The following is a 15,007-nucleotide window of genomic DNA, read 5'->3' on the forward strand; positions in this document are numbered from 1 at the left end:
GAAGACAGGAGGATCCTGGAATTAAGTCAGCCCTCCTCATCTACTTAGCAAGTTCTAGGCCACAAATGGCCCTGGACTACACCTAAGAACAACACCTGAGGTTGTCATCGGGCCTGCATAACCATGGGTATTTCTTCCCACATTAACATGCACACACTCATAAGTAACCCGAACATACTGGCAGAAAAAAAACCAATTAATGTTCAAGTCCTAGGGAACAGAGAAAAGAGGCCACATTATGATTATAGCCCAAGAAGCCATGAAAAAAAACTTATTAACCAGTACAAAAAGCTTATAAACTTTTACTTTTCTTGTTCTTTTTTTGTTTTTGAGACAGGGTTCATTTCTCTGTATAGTCTTGGCTTTGTAGACCAGGCTGGTTTCAAACTCAGAGAGATTTGCCTGCCTCTGCCTCTCAAGTGCTGGAATTAAAGCTGTGAGGTTATAAACTTCTATGTGGGGGTTGGAGGAGGGTAAAAACGAGTATAAAGGCATATTACTACTGTGAACAGTTCCAGCACTTTTTGCTCCATAATGTCAGGATTCTTAGGACTCTATCCTCCAGAACTCTTTGAAGGCAAAGACTTGGGTTTGCAGGTAGCAAGGGGCTGGGTGGAGGCCACTACATATGTACATAGCAGGAAGGCAAAAAAGGAAGATTAAGATACAAATGTATTCTGGAAGCATACTGACTTCTTGGGCATGGTAATTCATGTTGTGTAGGACAGCTGTCCACTATAAGCCCAGAGCTCAAGTCACTGTGACACCCCAAAACACTCCTGAGTAGTTGGAATGCCAACCTAGCAGCACCCCGGGTGGAGAACCTCTGGGGTTAGAAAATAAAGGCTCCTATGCATCAAGAATGAAGACCTTGGATTTTACCATGAAGGCAATGAAAATCTAAACAGGATTTTTAAGTATCGAAGCAACACTATTTAAAAAACATTACTCTGGTAGTAGGAGGAAGAGAGACTGGGCTAGATTCAAGTTAGACAATTAAGAACAACAGAAACAGACCAGCAGAGTAAGGTGGAAAGTGACTGCATTCTCAGGTCATGTTCAGGACACCTATGGAATATCTAAACAGGGCCACCCTTAGAGGACTAGGCAGACAGATCACCTATGGGATATCTAAACAGGGCTATCCTTAGAAGACTAGGCAGACAGATCACCTATGGGATATCTAAACAGGGCCACCCTTAGAGGACTAGGCAGACAGATCACCTATGGGATATCTAAACAGGGCCACCCTTAGAGGACTAGGCAGACAGATCACCTATGGGATATCTAAACAGGGCTATCCTTAGAGGACTAGGCAGACAGATCACCTATGGGATATCTAAACAGGGCTATCCTTAGAAGACTAGGTAGACAGATCACCTATGGGATATATAAACAGGGCCACCCTTAGAGGACTAGGCAGACAGATCACCTATGGGATATCTAAACAGGGCCACCCTTAGAGGACTAGGCAGACAGATCACCTATGGGATATCTAAACAGGGCCACCCTTAGAGGACTAAGCAGACAGATCACCTATGGGATATCTAAACAGGGCCACCCTTAGAGGACTAGGTAGACAGATCACCTATGGGATATCTAAACAGGGCCACCCTTAGAGGACTAGGTAGACAGATCACCTATGGGATATCTAAACAGGGCCACCCTTAGAGGACTAGGCAGACAGATCACCTATGGGATATCTAAACAGGGCCACCCTTAGAGGACTAGGTAGACAGATCACCTATGGGATATCTAAACAGGGCCACCCTTAGAGGACTAGGCAGACAGATCACCTATGGGATATCTAAACAGGGCTATCCTTAGAAGACTAGGCAGACAGATCACCTATGGGATATCTAAACAGGGCCACCCTTAGAGGACTAGGCAGACAGATCACCTATGGGATATCTAAACAGGGCCACCCTTAGAGGACTAGGCAGACAGATCACCTATCGGATGTCTAAACAGGGCTATCCTTAGAGGGAAAGGCAGATGCCTCAGGGTGAGGTGCAGTTTTTCAATGTCTGTAAGATTACTGAATGTTACAATTTTTTTTCCTTTTGAGTCAGGGTCTCATGCAGCCAAGTCTACTGAAAACTTATTTAGTAGTCAAGGATGACCTTGAACTTCTGATCTTCCTCCTCCAATCTCCCAAGTGCTAGAATTAGAGGTGTGGGCCACGTGTGTGGTTTTATGCAGTGCTGGGGCTCAAATCCAGGGCTTCATGTATGCTAACCAAGCAGTCTACACACTGTGCTACATCCTCAGCCCCAGCAATGTTTCAATTCAAATCCTCTCCCCTAAACTTATAAAAAAAAAACAAACCAACAAAAAACTTACCTTGCTCTCCCAACTGGCAAGGCCAGTGGCCTAACATTTTCACCAGTAGAGAAATCAGAAATAGCAGTTTCTTCAGATTGTGGTTCTTCAACATGACTTGTTTCTTCCTTCTCCAAAAACTTTAAAAATGTTATAAATAATTTAGTCAGATGCAAGAGTCAACTCTCTTCTGTGCTAGAAAATAACTACACAGGGGGCAGGAGAGATGCCTCCACATTCAAGAGCACTGGCACTGGAGCTGTAGACAGTAGTGAGCTGCCATGTGGATGGTACAAACCAAACACTTCCTCTGAAAGAGAAGCAATTGCTCCTAATCACTGAGCCATCTCTCCAGCTTCCAAAGATACTGATTTTAGTTGCTACTCGTAAAGGAAGCATCTGATGACATTAGACAAATATTCTACCATGCACAGTATAATAAGCTAAAGGTAAATACCACAGGAGATCCATGAGAGGTGCTCAGATATTTAGATATTTTCATTTCCCAACTGGAACAAACTGTAAGAGATGAGCTTAGAGCACAAAGCCCTCAATTTTTACCTTTTATGTATTTGGACACAAGGTCCACATGCTGGGATCAAAGGTATACAGTACCACACCCAGCCATAGCCCTAATTTTGTTTGTTTGTTTTTCAATATATGGTTTCTCTTTGTAGCCCCGGCTGTCCTGGAACTCACTCTGTAGATCAGGCTAGCCTCAAACTCTGATTCCTGCTGGAGTTAAAGAGGTATGTCTGATACCACTGCCTGGCTTAGCTCTCATTTTTTTCTGATTCTTTGAGATAGGGTTTCTATTTGGTTTTTTTGTTTTGTTTTGTTTTTTTAAAGATTTATTTATTTATTATGCATACAGTATTCTGCCTGCATACCAGAAGAGGGTGCCAGATCTCATTACAGAGGGTTGTGAGCCACCATGTGGTTGCTGGGAATTGAACTCAGGACCTCTAGAAGAACAGTCAGTGCTCTTAAGCACTGAGTTATTTCTCCAGCCCTAGGGTTTCTCTTTGTAGCTCTGGCTGTCCTGAACTCTATTTGTAGCCCAGGCTGGTCTCAAAATCACAAAGACCATCTGCCTCTGCCTCCCAGAGTGCTGGGATTAAAGGCACTTGCCACCACACCTGGCTTTGTTCTTTTTCTTAATTAATCTATTATAAAAGTCTGAATTATGTATATATCGGTGGTTGGCATATTTCCAGGGGAGAGCACCATGCTTACTCATAAAAGAATTAGTGTCCACTTTCAGTAATGCTGATAAGAAAACATGTAGTATGAGAATATTCCCCAAAAAACAAATTTAGCTACTAAGAACTAACCACAAAGCCCAATACTTACCACTTTTTCCACAAGAAACACTGAGTCGTCTTCATTTAGAATCGTTTTCAGAAGACTTGGTTGGCCTTTGCTGATCAGCTGCACTTGCACATCAGCCTGTTAAAGACAGACTACAGCGTTTTTATATGTAATTTAAGTACTACAGACCAGCTGCAGGCTAATGACTCAAAAAAGAACACGTTTCAAAATGTTTCCCTGCTGGTCGGTGGTGGCCCACACCTTTAATCCCAGCACTCAGGAGGCAGAGGCAGGTGCATCTCTGTGAGTTCAAGGCCAGCCTGGTCTACAGAGTGAGTTCCAGGACTGTTTCAGAGAAATGCTGTCTCAAAAAAACAAAACAACAACAAAAAGGTTTCCCTTCTTTTGCCAGGTTTCTCATGTTAGAAAACCTAGCTTATGGATTGGGGAAATACGTCAGTTTGTGAATTGTTTGTTGCTCAAGCATGGGGGCCTCAGTTCAATCCCCAACACTCCTATAAAGTTGAACACAAGGACATGTATCTACAACTCCAGTGCTCTGTGCTCAGGAGGCAGAGACAGGAGAACCTCTGGGGCTTGCTGGCCATTCAGTACAGCCAAGTAAGGAGTTCTACACTGAGTAGGAGACCTTGTCACAAATAACTAAGGTGGACAGCAACTGAGGAAGACACCCACCATTGACCTCTGGCCTTGACAAGTACCTATAGGGACCGACATGTGCATGCACATACACAAGAAAAATCTAGCTTTTTTTTTTTCTCCTCAAGACAGGGTTTCTCTGTGTAGCTTTGGAGCCTGTCCTAGAACTCGCTTTGTAGACCAGGCTGGCCTCGAACTCACAGAGATCCACCTGCCTCTGCCTCTGCCTCCTGAGTGCTGGGATTAAAGGCGAGTGCCACTGCCAGCCGGCCAAGAAACCATATATTTTATTTATTGACGTTCTAGAAATGGCGAAACTACAGAGACAGAAAACAAATTAGCAGTGCAGGTACTAGAGACATATGAAACTGCGCATAATACAGGGACATGAGCACAGTTTTAGACAGGAAATAGTCTACACTTTGATAATAGGGTCAGCTGCACTTCTGAAGGTATTTGTCAAAATTCATAGAACTATCTCTTAAAAGGGTAAAATTTAGCATATGTAAATTAATTTTTAAAAAATCTGATTAAAAACCCATGATTTTAGGATCATTATGTTTAAAACCAAATAAATTGCTCATACCTCATAGATGAACGGATCTTTACAGACTCCTTTCTTTTCTTCATTAAATTCCCTGAAATACAGAATAATGTGTGGAAAAGAGAGCTATGGGATCGGCCTTGTTATTTAAGCTCAGAAATTAGCTGGTGCTTTATTTACGCATCAGCAGGAAACGCTTAGTCCTTACAACAGTTGTAAGGCTAGTTTAAGAAGGGAGAACAATTAAGAGAAGATTAAGGAAGGTTAGGCTTGGTGGGGCATGCCTTCAATCCCAGCAGAGGCAGGCAGAGTTCTGAGTTCCAGGCTGGCCAGGGACACAGATGAGACTCCATTTCACAATTTTTTTTGGTGGGGAGTGGGGAGTAGGCGTGGGCAAGATGGTTAGAGAGATGGCTCAGGGGTTAAAACTCCATTTCACAATTTTTTTTGGTGGGGAGTGGGGAGTAGGCATGGGCAAGATGGTTAGAGAGATGGCTCAGGGGTTAAAGCACTACTGCTCCTGCAGAGAGGGTCTGGGTTCAGACCCCAGCACCCACATGATGCCTCACAACAGTATCTGTAATTCCAGTTCCAAGGGATCTGACATCCTTTTCTGACCTCTGCAGGCACCAGGCACGAACCAGTGCACATACATACATGCAGATAAAACACACATATAAAATAAATATAAAAATTTTTTGATTATGTGTGTATGGAAGGGGAATGGGTAATGTATGTGTGAGTACAGGTGCCCAAGAAGGCACTCACGGGGTTAGGGATTTAGCTCAGTGGTAGAGTGCTTGCCTAGCAAGCACAAGGCCCTGGGTTTGGTCCTCAGTTCCGAGAGGAAAAAAAAAAAAAGGTACTCACTGGAGCTGAAGTCCACAGGTGACTGTTGTGGACTCTGGAAACCAAATTCTGGTCCTCTAGAAGAGTAGTAAGTGTTCTTAGCTCCTGAGCCATCCCTCCAGATTCAGTAAATTAAAACAAAACAAAACAAAAACAAAAACAGGGGCTGAAGAGATGGCTCAGAGGTTAAGAGCACTGGCTGCTCTTCCAGAGGTCCTGAGTTCAATTCCCAGCAACCACATAATAGCTCACCATTTATAATGAGATCGAGTGCCCTTTTCTGGCCTGCAGACATACATGCAGGTGGAACACTGTGTACGTAATAAATAAATAAATCTTTATTTAAGAGCTGGAGAGATGACTCAGAGGTTAAGAGCACTGGCTGCTCTTCCAGAGGTCCTGAGTTCAATTCCCAGCAACCACATGGTGGCTCACAACCATCTGTAATGTGATCTGGTGCCCTCTTCTGGCCTGCAGGCAGAACACTGTGTACATAATAAATAAATAACTCTTTAAAAAAAAAATCTTTATTTAAAAAAAAAAATGTCAAAAGTCTGCTAGGGATGGTGAGATATACCTGTAATTCCAGCACTTGCAATGCTGAAGCAGGAAGGTGACAAGTACCAGGGCAACTCGGGTTGTACAGTGAGAGCCTATTTAGAAAACAAAACCAGGGCCCGGCAGCACTCTGGAGGCAGAGGAAGGTGGATCTCTGTAAGTTCGAGGACAGCCAGGACTACACAGAGAAACCCTGTTGTGAAAAAAAAAAAAGTGGGGAGGGAGAGAGAGTTAATGAGTTTTAGATATTTGTGGGGCTGGAGAGATGGCTTGGCAGTTGAGAAGTTGAGAGCACTGGCTGCTCTGTCAGAGGTCCTGAGTTCAATTCCCAGCAACCACAGCTGTCCTGGAACTTGCTTTGTAGACCAGGCTGGCCTCCAACTCAGAAATATCTGTCTCCCTTTGCCTCCCAAAAGCTGGTTATTAAAGGCGTGTCCCACCACAAACAGCTGTTTTTTTATTTATTATACTTATTTACACAAGTGTATGTGAGTGTGTGTAGGGGGTGTGTGAAGTCAGAGGACAACTTGTGGGATATTCCCCTCCCACGATGTGGGTCCCCTGCCATGAGTCCTGCTGAACCATCTCTCTGGCCCAAGAATGTGAATTTTTCTTAAAAATGATTGTCCTTTACATATAATTCAAGGATACTGCTTGGTCATTCAACATCTGTTTCTCAAACATTCTTGCTAGATACTGGGAATAGCAAACAAACCCATTGTGACAGGAATCCAAAAAGTGAACTGTCAGTTATGGGTACCGGAAACTCTGGAAGGAGAATAACTGAATGACTTGCAGCTTTTCAGAGTCGTGAGAAAGGCCCCAAGTATCACATCGGAGATGGGCAGGAACAAGGAGACTAGGACCAACCCACCTCCAATCCTCAGCAAAGAAACAAAACAACCCAAGTGGTGGGGAGTCTGGGAAAGGTGAAAAGGAGGAAATTGGAGTCTTAGATTTACAACTCTTAACTTGAAAGAATTCTGCAGTTAAATGACACATTGAGAAGAAAACACCCAGGAAATAATGAGTAAGCATAATGGATAAGTAAATTTTTATCATAAAACAACCATAGAGACTAGGAACATAATTCAGTTTTAAGAATGCTTGCTTGGCGTGGATTCTTTTCCTAGGACCTCAAAAACTGGGCATGCCTATAACGACAGCACAGAGATCGAGATGGAGGCAGGATGGTTAACTTATGCTTGGCTTGGAGGCCAGCCTGGGCTACATGAGACCTTGGGTTTAAAACAACAACAAAGTACTTAACACCATGGCAGAAATATCACAGAAGTTAAAAAGAACTAAAGTGTCTGAGCTCAAAGACATCATTAGCTTCTCTAAAAACACTAGCTCTTAGCTGGGCAGTGGTGGCACATGCCTTTAGTCCCAGTACTTGGGAGGCAGAGACAGGTGGATCTCTGATTTGGAAGCCAGTCTCCTCTACAGAGAGTTCCAGGACAGCCAGGGCTACAGAGAGAAACTGTCTTGAAAAACAAAACCAAAACAAAAAACAGACTAGTTCTTCTCCTATAATGTTAAAGAGAATTTTACAAGTATTACTGCTTTTGTAACAGGAAGAGCAATAATGGCTGTTAAACATTATAAAAAATTATAAGCATTTAAAAAATAACTGTGCTATACCTAGCCAGCAACACCCTGAGCCTGGAATTTAGAAAGGTCACTTTTTGGTCTCACTTCAGACCTACTAATCAAAAACCTTGGTGGTAGAGCCCGTAAATCTGTATTTTGACAATTCTCCAGGGTGGTTCTGATTGCAGGGTCAGATGTGAGTCACTGTCCTCGATTTTCATAAACGATGTAGAATCGACAGAATCCTCTTGTAGCAATATTTCACTAAAGAAACAATATGAATTCTGGCATGGGGGCTCACGCCTCTAATCTGAGGATCAGGAGTCTGGCCAGGAGTGTCGCTGCGAATTCGAGGTGAGTTTCTGTCTAGTTTAGGCTAGAGTTGGGACCCTATCTCAAGAAAATCACCTTGCTTTTAAGGCCAGCTCACGGTCAAACGTAGCTCGGACGGTAACTCAAGAGACTGGACAACTATACATTTCTTTTTCAGGAGTCAAAGCGTAAGGCAGGAGAAGGATAGCATCTAGTTCTCCGTACCCCGGGAGCCTCTACTCAGAAGTGGGTGCATCACTAAGATGAGTAAATTGACTTGTCACCTTGCCCCTCTTGCTCAAGTACTCATGTTTTTTGGGGAGCCGAGCAGCGCCCGAGGCCTCAGCAGAGCCAAACCCGCTGCACAGCCGAGACCCGCCCCGTCCACTCCCGGACTCCAGCAAAGGCGGCAGGCCGCGAAGCCTTCAGCTGTGGCAAGACTCGAGCGGGGATACCAAGGCGGGGAGGGACAAGATGCCATTCCATTCCTCAACCACAACTCACTGCAGAAGACGAGCATAAAACTCCTCCGCCGCGCGGTTCATACGCGCCCACATCCCGCACCGGCCACGGCCCAGTCCCGGGCAGCTGAAACCGAACTGCGCGCCCAGACTCTGACGTCAGAGGCCGTGACCCCGCCCCGCCGGAACTACTTCGCGACATTAAGTTCGTTTGTACTCAGCGCTAACACATCGTTTTAATTTATTAGACTATCCAGCCACATTTACTATTCCAATAGACTCCCATGTCTATCGGGGGGGAAAAGAAAGTTAAAATAGATACTGTGACTGGGGGGGGGGGGGCCCCCGGGCAAGAAACATCTCGCGAGAGTTGGTTCGAGTAACGAATTCTTCCGCAAAAAGGAGTCCCTCTTTTCTAACCACTGTTTTTAGGTTTAGGGGAAAAAATGATACCAATTTTAACACATGTAAAATAATAATGTGGTGTTCTGAAATTTTTCAGCGTAGGAGAGGGATGTTTTGGCTCTCCGACGTGATTTTGAGGAGGGGCAGGATGCCGAAGTCAAGTGGAAGGATATATGTGGAGGGTAAGTGGTAAGTCTTTCCTTTTCCTGTGGGAGCCGCCGGGTTGAGAGGAGCGTGGCCCTCTCCTCTCCCCGCCATGGTGAGTGGAGGTCTTCTTCGCAGGACTTCCCACTGGTTTCTGGGGCCTGTGAGGGAGACTGAAGGGAGCGGGACATGATCAGCAGGAGAGGAGGAGGAGATGGGAACGGGATCTCACCCGGGGTTTTTTTGGGCAGGGAACTGGGTTGTGGGCGATGCGGCAGCCATCTTAGAGGCAACGTGGGAGACAGCGCAGGGTGGACGACAGAGGGGCTTTGGGACCCTCGCTTTCCGTAGTTCTAGGTGGGGAAAGGCTTCTGGAAACCTACCCCTTGGGTGCGGGAGACATGCCCGGTGGCAGCTCGGCGTGGGCCTGGGCCGCGTCATGTGCTTGCCGTCCGGTGAATGTGTATATCCATCCCCAAAGGAAAGCGCCGAGGGAAGTTACTTTTAATGCTTGTCTCTGCCTATTTGAAATCGTTTCTAGAGAAGCAAGGTCTTCGTCCCTTAAAAAGTAATGTTTTTATTTGATGTAACCCAGATGATGATTTGAGCCCTAACTGAACTCTAAGCTCGATCACATACAGCAGTAATAGTATTTTTCCTCAGGTGTCTTGTGCTATACTTAATGGGTGGATTAAGGTTTGTCTTACCATCGGAAATTAGGAGTTGGAGACGTGGGTGAGGTTCATCTTTAATAGGTTTGCCTATTAGTTGAGAACTCAAGTGAGAAAGCAAAGAAAAGATGGTCCTGAGTCTGTGACAGAAACGTAGAGGAGCATCTAAGAAACAAGGTCAGAGAAGTGGGCAGGTGGTGTGGGCCAGCTTCAGATGAGAGCTGAACACTAAAAGTGTGACCTGTATTTTTCTAAGTAGGAAAAGAGGACAGGGATGTTGGAAGAACGGAGGCAAGGTTTTCTGAAGTGTGGGGGGCTGGTAGAGTTTACATGATCTCATTGAAAGGTATCTTCAAACTTTTGATTGAGTTTTGCCTTTGAAGTTTTTTGTTTCTCTTTTAAAAAATAGCATCTTCATTGTGGATGTTCTTTGGCTGTAAAACTATTGAAATGATAGATAGCCCCATTGGTAGTATTTTAGTCTCGTGTTTCTTGAATTATGGTTTTGGTTCATGGTCTCCTGCAAGCCGTTACTGACCTTGAACTGCCAACACCTCTGGAGGGCTAAGGCTCTAACCCAGACCTCCCATACATGCTAGACAAGCACAAACTGACGTGTATATAACAGCCTGTGACTTTGTCGTTTAATTCGGATTTTAAGTGCTATCTGCCTCCAAAACCGTTTAATGATGAGAAGAGTTTGCCTCCAATGTTGTCAGTATAGTTATTACCCTTCCATTTTCTCAAGTGAGTATTCCTTGTTAACAATGTGATGCGGTTCTGTTGGGGCTTTTTGTGTAGTTCATGTACTTGGTTCACCACTGTTTCTCAGAGGCTGCCTTTCTGGTCCCCAGTTCTCAAGTAGTCCTATATCTGCTTGCAAGTCTTAGAGTGTGTATTTAAAGTCTGGATTCCACATACAGGAGCTGATGATTGCTCTAAGTTAGCTTTTTCTTCCCTCCAAGGCTTGTGCCCGTCCCCTCATATCGGTGTACTCTGAAAAGGGGGAGTCATCTGGCAAAAATGTCACTTTGCCAGCTGTGTTCAAAGCTCCCATTCGACCGGATATCGTGAACTTTGTTCACACCAACCTGAGGAAAAACAACAGACAGCCCTATGCCGTCAGTGAATTAGCAGGTATGGATTTCCATTTACCATGGGTAGGGCTGCTTTGCAGTGGGTGATGAAATGCCATTGGTCCGTGTTTCTGAACCATGTGATTTTCCTTGGCTATTCTGATACTGCCTTTACCATGCATAAAGTAAGTCATCAATTGTTAGGACTTACTACCTAAAACTTATTTCTTCTCAATTTTAGGTCATCAGACCAGTGCCGAGTCTTGGGGTACTGGCAGAGCTGTGGCTCGAATTCCCAGAGTTCGAGGTGGTGGGACCCACCGTTCTGGCCAGGGTGCCTTTGGAAATGTATCCTGTTTCTCTGATAGCGTTCTTTGCAATCACCCAACTGGACTTAGACTTGGTTTAATAATAGTTTGAATCATGTCTAAAACTGCTAGTGTCCCTAACAAACATATCCTCTAGACAACAGTCTGGAGATGTTTTTTGGGGGGTTCCTTGCTGTGATGTCGTAATTTGCGTCTTACTCTGTCCATGGCGACAGTTGCCTGCTGTCAGTAAGCTGGTTCAGAAGGTTGACGAAAATGGTTACTGAGCAAGGCATACCCTTGCTAACACTCCAGACCTGAACATGATATAGTTCTTGACAAAGAAAACAGATGTGTCGGGGAGGCCGCATGTTTGCACCAACCAAAACCTGGCGGCGTTGGCATCGCAGAGTGAACACAACCCAAAAGCGATATGCCATCTGTTCTGCCCTGGCTGCCTCAGCCTTACCAGCATTGGTGATGTCGAAAGGTCTGTGATGCTTTGATACAGGACATTTAATTTCTGCCTTTCATGAAAACCTGTTAGATGATAAGCTTGAGTGAGTTCTATTCCTTAGTGCCTACTAAAAGCAGTTCTGCTTGCTTCAGTCTAACCTTGATTGTAATTCCCAACAAATTCCTACCATGTTATTAACTGTCAAAATGATGAAACTCCACTTAATTGGTCCGTGTTTCTGAAACACATGATATTAGTGGAAATTCTGATTTGACAATGTATGCCATTTTGCTTTGTGTGTGTGTGTGTGTGTGTGTGTGTGTAAAGAGTTGACTTTCCTGTTAAGTATTGAATTGGCTTTCTTAGGTCATCGTATTGAGGAAGTTCCTGAACTCCCTTTGGTAGTTGAAGATAAGGTTGAAGGTTACAAGAAGACCAAGGAGGCTGTTCAACTGCTTAAGAAACTTAAAGCTTGGAATGACATCAAAAAGGTAGATTCAACATAAACATCTACCATTCAATACTATTAGATTTTGTTTGAAAGGATAAGTTGAGGTTTAAAGGGTGTGGGTAGTAGGCTTTCAGTTCTGATTGGGTATGGATTATAAAAATCTTTGAAAGATCCGTAGATAAAGGTACTTGTGTTAATCAAGTTCTCTGTAGGTAACCTCATAATCTCTAGTGTAGATTTGATTGTGGTAATAGAAAATAAGAAAGGTATTTACATGAGCATTACTGTATCACATCATTTGTATGTGAGAGAACAACTTGGGAGGAGTTACCTGTTACCATTTTCTTAGAGGGCTTGGTAGAGTATGGTTTTGCTTGCAATGATGTCGTAATTTGCGTCTTACTCTGTTTTCAGTGACAGTTGCCTGCTGTCAGTAAGCTGATTCAGAAGGTTGACGAAAATTGTTACTGAGCAAGTCATAACCCTTTAGTAACTGAGAGGTGGAGTGCTAACAGAATTGTGAATCCCAGGGATCAAACAGATCATCAGGCTTGGCTGAAAGTGCCTTTACCTGCTAGAGAGGTTGTGTCTTGATCAGAGTACTAAAGCTCCTCTTTCTCTAGGTCTACGCCTCTCAGAGAATGAGAGCTGGCAAGGGCAAAATGAGAAACCGACGGCGTATCCAGCGCAGGGGACCTTGCATCATCTATAATGAAGATAATGGTATCATCAAGGCCTTCAGAAACATCCCTGGTAAATTCTTGGAATGTTTTCACTGCCTGTCCTGTGCACACTCACTCAGTTTTCAGTTATGATGAAATTCCACTTCATGGTCCGTGTTTCTGAAATAACATGATTTTGTGGAAGTTCTGATTCCTAGTGAGTGAGTTCCACCATGATGGCTTGAACTTCACAGTTCATCCATCTTTTTTTAAAAGTGCCTTGTGTATAAGCCATATAAATTGTATTTCCTCTGTTGGTTGAATACAAGCTCTCTGATTCTTCCTTGCCTTTAAAGGTATTACTTTGCTTAATGTAAGCAAGCTGAACATTTTGAAACTTGCTCCTGGTGGGCATGTGGGGCGTTTCTGCATTTGGACTGAAAGTGCTTTCCGGAAGTTGGATGAGTTGTATGGCACTTGGCGGAAGGCTGCTTCCCTCAAGAGTAACTATAAGTGAGTTTCCCATGTTCCTTTATTTCCCATGGATACCTAAAGTGTACATTTACATTCGGACTTGATTTCTATTCTTCCTAAATTATTCATTGAATTTTTACATTTCCCATTCTGTGGAGGGGTAATGCTCTGTGTCTGATCCATGATTATAAAAGTTATGAGGTCGTAATTCTGTACCTGGAGAGTTAATACATGGAAATACAGTTCTTAAATGTTCAGTTACAAGTTAACAATTTGTACTGCTTGTCTTTTTCCAGCCTTCCTATGCACAAGATGTTGAACACAGACCTTAGCAGAATCTTGAAAAGCCCAGAGATCCAAAGAGCCCTCCGAGCACCACGGTAAAGTTTTGGTGCTTAACTCTTGCTATAGTCTGATACTTTGACTTTTAAAGGCATACATGTTGATTAATGAGTGCCACCTCTTTACAGCAAGAAGATTCATCGCAGAGTCTTGAAGAAGAATCCACTGAAGAACCTGAGAATCATGTTGAAGCTGAACCCTTATGCAAAGACTATGCGCAGAAATACCATTCTTCGCCAGGCCAGAAATGTAAGCCATGATCTGCAATGTCGAGTATTGTTGATCTTTTTAGAAGATTAGGTACTCTTCCTCTCCCCCTCCCCCCCTCCCCAGGGGCTCCATATCTCTGGCTATGTAGACCAGGCTGTCCTTGAATTGACAGATTCACATGCTTCTGCCTCTCAAGTGCTGGGATTAAAGATGTTTTAATCCCAACACCACTGATCCAGATTGAAGACTCCATTCTTAGTTTCCTACTTGTTTGTTTCTGTTGCAGCACAAACTCCGGGTGAAGAAGCTGGAAGCAGCAGCAGCAGCTCTGGCAACCAAACCGGAGAAGGGGACTGCAGACAAGAAGCCTGCAGAAAGTAAGAAGGAAAAGAAGCCTGTGGGTGTCAAGAAGCTGAAGAAGCCTGCAGGAAAAAAGGCTGCAGCAACCAAGAAACCAGCAGCTGAGAAGAAGGCGGCAGAGAAGAAACCTACCACAGAAGAGAAAAAGCCTGCTGCTTAAACTATGAAAATCTGTTTCATTCCATAGAGTAAATAGAGACAGAGCCTATTTGAATAAAAACCTGATCAAAGATGCAGTGAGAAACAGTTGTGTGAATCTTTATTGTGGATGCTTCCAAAACCCTCCTCCCCCTTTGTGGGATGAGTGGTATGACACTTGGAAATAAGGGGGTCATCAGGATTGTAGAATAAGGACATTTTTAATATTTCATTCTCTTCAGTCTGTAATTTGTTCCACATTCTAGTCTGGTATAAAATGAACTTGAGGTTTTCCCAGACCTGCAGTGAAGTCCATTCTATTAGCGTTTCTCATTGACAATGTTTTAGAAGACTTGTTTGAGAAGCCTGTGGGTTATTAAATCAGGAAGTGGGGGGAGGTTCCACAGATAGACTCAAATAGATGTAGCCTTGGGAGCAAAGTACTTAAACATGGCTAGTTGTATTACTAAATATAAATTATGTCAATCTGGTCATCCTAGAATTAGACTCATGTCCTGTTGCCTTAATGGCATTTGATCAAAAGCATTAGCAGGCAGGACAAACTCAGGTAAAATAGTTCTCTTAGAATTTAGCTTTTTGTTGCCCTGGTAAATGGGAGCTCCTTAAGCTTAATAGGGTTCATGTCCCACACTTAAGATTTGAACTAGAGCTGGGCGATGGTGGCGGTGCATGCCTTTA

The 15,007-nt window shown here is 43.8% G+C and overlaps 2 protein-coding genes and 5 non-coding genes across 9 annotated transcripts in view; 6 read left to right on the top strand and 1 right to left on the bottom strand.

Moving 5' to 3' along the window:
- Zwilch (zwilch kinetochore protein) overlaps window positions 1-8,880 on the bottom strand; it is a 34,395-nt gene extending 25,515 nt beyond the window's left edge. Inside the window, exons 1-4 of one of the 3 annotated variants that reach the window (XM_052711754.1) lie at window positions 8,654-8,802; window positions 4,880-4,931; window positions 3,676-3,771; window positions 2,344-2,462 (exon numbers count right to left, since the gene is read on the bottom strand). In XM_052711754.1, coding sequence (XP_052567714.1) covers window positions 2,344-2,462; window positions 3,676-3,771; window positions 4,880-4,931; window positions 8,654-8,706 — 320 coding nt within the window. In that variant the 5' untranslated portion in view covers window positions 8,707-8,802. Of the gene's footprint in view, window positions 1-2,343; window positions 2,463-3,675; window positions 3,772-4,879; window positions 4,932-8,653 lie in introns of those variants that run through there. The other 2 variants (XM_052711744.1, XM_052711762.1) reach the window with 2 other exon arrangements.
- A 208-nt stretch (window positions 8,881-9,088) lies between these two features.
- Window positions 9,089-14,414, top strand: Rpl4 (ribosomal protein L4). The gene is made up of 11 exons (XM_052730125.1): window positions 9,089-9,113; window positions 9,210-9,274; window positions 10,796-10,967; window positions 11,148-11,254; window positions 11,566-11,704; window positions 12,038-12,162; window positions 12,746-12,875; window positions 13,141-13,297; window positions 13,555-13,638; window positions 13,729-13,849; window positions 14,097-14,414. The coding sequence occupies exons 1-11, from the start codon at window positions 9,089-9,091 to the stop codon at window positions 14,328-14,330; spliced, it is 1,359 nt and encodes a 452-aa protein (XP_052586085.1). The 3' UTR covers window positions 14,331-14,414.
- Window positions 11,006-11,073, top strand: LOC128105734 (small nucleolar RNA SNORD18). Its single transcript, XR_008216471.1, has one exon. It is a non-coding gene; the product is annotated as a small nucleolar RNA SNORD18 (small nucleolar RNA).
- LOC128105741 (small nucleolar RNA SNORD16) lies at window positions 11,406-11,504 on the top strand. Its single transcript, XR_008216476.1, has one exon. It is a non-coding gene; the product is annotated as a small nucleolar RNA SNORD16 (small nucleolar RNA).
- LOC128105720 (small nucleolar RNA SNORD18) lies at window positions 11,873-11,944 on the top strand. The gene has a single exon (XR_008216464.1). It is a non-coding gene; the product is annotated as a small nucleolar RNA SNORD18 (small nucleolar RNA).
- LOC128105736 (small nucleolar RNA SNORD16) lies at window positions 12,498-12,596 on the top strand. The gene has a single exon (XR_008216475.1). It is a non-coding gene; the product is annotated as a small nucleolar RNA SNORD16 (small nucleolar RNA).
- On the top strand, window positions 12,929-12,999 carry LOC128105727 (small nucleolar RNA SNORD18). Its single transcript, XR_008216466.1, has one exon. It is a non-coding gene; the product is annotated as a small nucleolar RNA SNORD18 (small nucleolar RNA).
- Window positions 14,415-15,007: the final 593 nt, after the last annotated feature.

This window comes from Peromyscus californicus, unplaced genomic scaffold (assembly GCF_007827085.1).
Source record: "Peromyscus californicus insignis strain IS unplaced genomic scaffold, ASM782708v3 Scaffold_11__1_contigs__length_118956290, whole genome shotgun sequence".
NCBI classification, from domain to species: Eukaryota; Metazoa; Chordata; class Mammalia; order Rodentia; family Cricetidae; genus Peromyscus; species Peromyscus californicus.